This window comes from Fulmarus glacialis, unplaced genomic scaffold, assembly GCF_000690835.1.
Source record: "Fulmarus glacialis isolate BGI_N327 unplaced genomic scaffold, ASM69083v1 scaffold22753, whole genome shotgun sequence".
Taxonomy (NCBI): Eukaryota; Metazoa; Chordata; class Aves; order Procellariiformes; family Procellariidae; genus Fulmarus; species Fulmarus glacialis.
This window is the reverse complement of record NW_009203880.1, coordinates 1,483-8,139: the sequence shown is the minus strand read 5'-3', so window position 1 is coordinate 8,139 and position 6,657 is coordinate 1,483. Positions and strand designations below refer to the sequence as shown.

Below are 6,657 nucleotides of genomic sequence, written 5' to 3'. Positions count from 1 at the left end.
GGGGCTAGGCTCCCGCCTTGGTAAGGTCAACAAAATACTTCCACATTCCCCATCCAATTAATAAAGGTAATGGACTCCTTTGAGAAAAGAAACGAAGATGAATTGGCCCAAAGGACAAAGATCAGATCACATGTGCTAACTCCCTTTCCCCTCTGCTTCATGAGGTATCCTCTAACACCCAGAGGCAACACAGGGAGGTGGCCTGGAGTCCTTCGGCTACGGTTTTTGAGGTTCTGATCTGATAGTTTTCTGTGTTACAACATCACTGTAAAAAATAGAAAAATTACCCAAATAAACACTAGGAAACATGACACTTACAAACATCAGATGGGTTAGTGGTGGGGAGAAGCACCTGGCTGGGGCTGCTGGCTCCCACTGCTATTTTCCTCGGAGACCAAACAAATCAAACAGGAGGCCAGGTAACCCCTTTAATTCTATGGGTGCATATATTTCAGTATAAAAAACACACGCTATTTATGCCTCATATAGGAGTGTATGTGCAAGTCTTCATGAAGAACATAACACTAAGTTTTTTGTCTGGTTCCTAAGGAACACGTGTTCTGCAGCACTGTGGATCCCAACTATGCTACTAGAAAGGAAAAAAAAAAAATAGAAAATCCCATACACGTACCCTCTTCCTCTCAAATCTCTGCTCTTAATGCAATGCTTTTTTTGTTTTGTTTTGTTAAATTAAATAATCTGGCTTCAAACCTCCATGTTTGGCCAGGTAGTGGCTGTTTCTAAAACCAGTATCTCTGAAGAGCAAGCTTCTATTTAAGTTATATTCACTTAAACCCATTTTTTTAATCCCTACTTCCACCTTTAGTTTTAAATCAACATCCCATTTTGGTTTTTTTTCTTTAAAAAAAAAAAAAAAGTCTGTTTCGGGATCCAGCAGCCGAGCAACCAGCTTTCCATAGCGTTCTTGCTGTGCAAAAATCAAAGAAACTCAGGCTGAAGTCAGTCTGCCAGGCAACAGGAAGAGAAGCGCCTCGTCTCTCTTGAACCCCAGTCTTCACACTGGCTCCTCTGGGGTCTCCCCGCCACCTCTCACCGATTGAAGTCGCAGCACAGCCTGAATGCGATGTTAGCTTCCACCATGGCTTTGCGGAGCACAGTTCAGCCATCCGCTGCTCAAGCCGCCTCCTTTTTTGCTCTCCCTCTCTCTTCCTCTCTCCTTCACTTTTGCTTTCCCCCTCACTTCATTTCTGAAAGATGTTCCAGCTGCTGCCATTTTCTTAGCCCTGGGGGAGGGGGCACGTTGGATAATCTGTCATTTATTTAGCATTACTCCTGTTTTTTATTATTTTATACAAACAACGTGTCTTTTTTTTCTTTAGATTTAAAAACACCTTCGTACAGCAGAAACAGACACGATGGATCCATGGAAAACAACAGAAAGGCAGCGCCCGGAGCATCAGATGCATGCAGGGTTTCGTGCATTTGGCTGCTGCCTGTTTGTAATTTGTATTTTTTTTTTTTTAACGTCAAAACAGACATGACCGTTGCTGTCACTCAGGCACTCCAGAGCTGCTTGCTAAGAAGATATTGCCCTCCAGCTGAGTATCTCCACAAGTTGCTGCAGTCAGGAAGAGGTAGTGTCCACCCAGAAAGGAGAGGGGAGAACAGGATGGAAGATGGAAGGAAATAAAGCCAAACATTAGCTGTACACAATTAATAAAACACGTTTTCTACAGGCTAATTATTTGGTGCAGGCAGAAAACCTTCCTAATGCAACACAGATTGGAGCTTGTGAGGAGAGCCCTGAAAAGAGGAGGCACACACTTTCCCTTCCAGGTGGCTGAGTGTGCCAATGAAAATGAACTACTTGCTAAAATGAATTACTTGCTTAATTGGAGCAGACCTGGGCCCACTATCTAATAGTGACATGTCCCAGAAGTTGAAGAAGTTTCCCAAGGGTGATCAAAGATCTGGTCCTAAGGAAGAGTTTCTGCCTCACTTTCCATTGGCTTTTGCCCTGAACTGAAAGATCTGGTTTTGGTTTTTTGTTTTGTGGGGTTTTGTTTTGTGGTGGTGTTGGTTTTTTTTTTTTTAAGTCTCCAGTAATTTTGTCTCTGAATGTTCTTAATATTTAAACAAATGTATGAGCTTCTCCGCAGTTTTGCAAAGTTGTAGCCCTAGTGACTGCTTTTAGCAAAGGCTCCTCCTGGCTAATCTTCCTGTGTCAAATTACTGGATTTATTTTGATTAGTTTTAAGTTTGGGTTTTTTTCATGTTTGTTTAGCATTGTCCTGCCATGAAAGTGCAGCCAAAATCTTATTTCTACCATTTCTTAGTTTGCAAATCTTTGTCACAAACTCTCTTATTAGCCTTCTCTCTTCTTGGTTCCTACTCTCTCCTTACACGGAAGTCCTCTGATTGACCTCAAGCTTCTTTTACGGCTGCAGTTTCCTTTTAAGATGACTTACCCAAAACTGAACTCTGCCTTCCAGGTGAGAACAAACCACTGATTTCTATTTAAGCGTTCTTATTCACCTCATTCCTTCTTCATCCTTACCCTTCACTGCACATGGGCCAACACTGCTCCAAAATGATTCAAGTGTTCAGATGGGGGCTGCCCACACTGACCCCACTTGTAATTGCATGTGATTACACCTCCTTCAGAACCCAGAAATGCATGCAAATATTTCAACTTCAATTTAGTTTGTAGGTTTTTTAAAATATTGTTTTAACCAACATTTTGTGGTTTGGAAATGGCTTCTGCTCTGCCGTTTTCAAAAACCCTCCAGCACATACTTTTGGACGAGGTGCAACATTTCAGCAGCCAAGTCAAGGAAACATACCTCTTCTGTAGTAGCTAAGACTCTCCATTCCTAAGCTTCCTCAGAACTCCTAGGCACAGCCACTGAGCCATACCGACCTTTAATTTAGTAATTTCTTCTGCATCTTTTTTGCACTAAATCCAGGACAGAAGTCTCCCTCAACATCTCTGTGATGAAAACTGATGCAAGTAAGTTATTTTTTGTTTCCCTGCAAAGGCTTTATCCTTCTCACTGCCTTACTCCCTGGAAATTCAGCTGATTGTCCAGCTCTCTTGAAAGCTTCCCTGCTTCTGGTGCCCCCAACTGGCTTTTGCTTTTCAAATTCCATCTGTGACCTGTGCAGTTTGCTTGTGATAGTTCACATTCCTTTCTATTGCTTTCAGTAGGGTTGAATCCCTCACTACACCTAAGAATAAAAACTGCTCTTGGCTTAGTCCCAAGTAGTACATAAGACTAGGACTCAATTAGTAACTATACTTCAGTGGTTCATCTTCAAATGACCACATTTAAAAAAGCTTGTCTCCCAGGTGTAGATTTTTTTTGTATTTGCTCTTAAATAGGAAATCTTTAGTAAAAAGATCCTAAGATTAGGAAACTTAGATCTTTAAGATGAATGTGACATATACTTCAGCATAAAACGAAAGGAGGCAGAAAGACTTTGTACATCTAACTAAAAGAAACCAGTAAGGCAATAAACAAGAATGCCTAAATGCTGCAGAAGCAAATGGATCTGCTGTCCTTCAGGAGCAAGCAACAATCGTTTCTTCGTGTCAAATTTTATAATCAAAGTTTCTTCCAATGCTGAATTGTGGCAAGCTAATTGGGGGATATTTTAAATCCTCTGATATTATTATCTGTTTAGATTTTTTTTTCCGAGTTTTCTCAACATTGTACACTTAATAGCTTCTGCTAATCAGAAAATCGGTAGTAAAATTTATATGAATAAATCTTTACCCTTATGGCATAGAAATTGTTATGTATAGATTTTACAATATCCTGACAACTGGGATACAGCAAACCCGTGGACAGCATGAGATACTCTTCCTCTCTGCTCTGGATTAGCACTCTGTCCGAGCACAGAGCTGAGTACCTGGGAGGAAGCACTGCTGCTACAACGGTAGCTACGCTCAGGAACAACCGTCTGCACGACTCCAGTTTGTCAGGAGTGGCAGATAATCCTACTGAGTCCAGAGGACAGGGCTTAGAGAAAGGAACACCAACTGATCAGCAGAAGCTTTTAGCCTACAGACAACTAAAAATGGTTCTCTCTCAGCCACCTAAACAGCCTTGAATACTGAATTCCCACATACAGCAGCCTTAGCTGTGTGTATGACACACTCCTTCCCTGATAGTCCATACCCGTATTTGATCTTCACTGGAGAGGTGCTGCAGGAGCTCCAGAGCAGTGGTAGTGGACATTCAGCCACTTGCCATCTCGGCGGTGCCAGACGCGTGTCTCTTCAGACTGCGTGGTGCGAGGCCGGCCTTGGCCATCAATGTACTGTGTCAGGCGGATGTATGCGATGCAGGCAGCATCTTCACCAATGACATGGACATGGGGGTTCAGGATGGTGGTGTGTATTGGCTTGCTGTTCTTCGACAGTACTGGCAGAACATGCAAAACCATCAGCTTCACTTTACTATTAAGAAGGAACAGCCCCCACATCCTCCAACCTCTTTTGTATTCTACTCACCTTCCACTGGATTCTGGGATACCATAAAAATTGCTCCTACAATTTTCCAGGCAAAATCCGAGCAATTCTTTCCCCTATCACCTGTTCTTCTCCTTAGGAATTGTGCACTTATTATTGCCCAGAATCCCCTTGCCCCTTTGCTCCCACTTCTTCTGCAAAGCATACTTGCCACTTTTTCAACATCAGTGTTGCTGTTTCTTCAGTTAAGGAAAAGATCTTTTAATTACAGAACATTGTTACAAAGGAGTCAATAATCAGGTGATCCTTAAGCTAGGCCTGCATTAAATATGAACAAGCCTCAGAGAAGTGTAAAAATCACTCCAGAACAGGCTTTTGAGAGAGACAAAGCCTCTGCATACTTAGAGCACTAGGAATTGCCTTTACTAAGGACCTTGACCTAACCCCCAAAATTAAACAGCTCACGATTTAAATTTAAATTATCTCATCCTGTGGAGACATCCAGGAAGGGAGGCAAATTCACTAGTATAAATGATAGCATTTCTCCCAACTCTTTTTCCTGCCCCAGGCTGACAAGGTGACCCTTGTATCCACGTAACAGGTTCATTAGGTGTTGAAGAGATATGAAACCGTCCAGGGAAAACTTAAAGCGAAGGCATGACTGATTTGTGCATGACTATCTTTATGTCCAACCATTCAGCATGTTTACCCCAAATATACATGTTGTTTCTGTCAAAATATGCTCATTTTCTCCATTTCCATATCAGTAGGAAATCTGGTGCCTCAAACTTTTAAAGCTCCTGCAGTCCATGCTTACAAAGTATTTGCACCAAGCAAACTGTATGACTACAGTGAAGGGATCTGGGGGTTAGAATTGAAATTGTTACTGAAAAAGGCTTTTGAGAGAAAGCATGCTCGCTCTTATGAATGCATCATAACCCATGCACAATCAAGTTCTTGCTGGTTCTGATAGCCATTAAAAACATGGGCAATTTTCCCCCCAAAACGTGGCATAAAAGAAGATTAGAGAGAAAGCTGTTGGTGTTACCAAATCTACCCACTCACAGTTCTCAAAGTAAAATTTATGGAAATCCATTCCTTCAACCAGGTTCCCCAGTGCTTCAGGTTCAAATGAGGTCAAGCCAGGATCACAGATTTTTCTGCAAAGAAAAGCACCACAGGCTTACAGTCTGTATTTGAGCCCAAGGACTATTGACACAATGAAGCGCTGGTACGGCATTTGACTCACGCCCTGTGTCCACCTAACTATTTCCCTACTCCAAGGAGTAAGTTCCTGGAGGACTTAGTCCTACTGCAGTAACACAGAGTTGGTGCTAGCTGGCATTTCACATAAAACAAGCCTCCACGTTTCTGGCTTTTCTTTCTGCCCATCTCACTGCCCTCCCCCCTACTTTCCTTACAAAGCCAGGACATTTTCCTTTTGTCGCTCCTGTTGCTGTTTGATACCTGACTTTACCTGATGTTCATTTAGAGAGCTCTACCATATCCCTACTCCTAATTGACGGAGCCTAAAATGCAAAAAACTTTTTACCATCCCTGACTGCAGGCCAACTCCTCATTCCCAGGAGCCAGAACATCACTTGCACATAAATTGATAAACAAACTGTCAGAAGACATCTGTACTTACGTATAAGCCTCAAAGTCTCCATTGTTGATGGCTTCTATCAGCTGCTCTGTTATCTTAATGATCTCTTGCTTACGCACTGTGAACAAGAAGAAAGAGCAATTTAACTGTGTATAAGACTTCAGTGGGACTATGGGGCTAGTGGGTGCTTCCTACAAGCAATTTGTGGAGCACCGTTAGTCTAGATCTCATAGGATGCTGCTCCCTGCATTCTGGAGATATGCAGTAATGACAGCCATCCACATGAGAGTAGGGGGGCAGTGGTATGAAAAGGGAATGGTGATCCCGTAATGCAGGGAGAAAGGAAATAAAGATGTCATATTCCTTTTTTTTTTTTCTTCTAAAAAGGTCTAAGGCACCAGAGGTGTCTTCTGAATGACAGCCTGAGGTGCTTCTGGGGAGTCTGACCAATGAATGTCAGTGAACCTGCCAATGTGAAGCACTTGTCTGGCAACTTAAGATTTGGAAACCCTTCACCACAGTAGTCATATACAAATGGCCACCACACAGATCAAGCCAACTGGAAAAAGTCTCCCAACAACTTGTCTATCACTATCACCAATACCTCAGCTATTAT

General features: G+C 42.3%; 1 protein-coding gene across 1 annotated transcript; it reads right to left on the bottom strand.

Moving 5' to 3' along the window:
* Nucleotides 1–731: 731 nt before the first annotated feature.
* Nucleotides 732–6,159, bottom strand: LOC104071307 (calcium/calmodulin-dependent protein kinase type II subunit gamma; the record flags this gene model as incomplete). The annotated part of the gene is made up of 4 exons (XM_009574797.1): nucleotides 732–1,579; nucleotides 4,143–4,388; nucleotides 5,501–5,595; nucleotides 6,084–6,159. Coding segments are annotated over 3 exons (404 nt in total), but the record flags the coding sequence as incomplete, so codon positions are not given.
* Nucleotides 6,160–6,657: the final 498 nt, after the last annotated feature.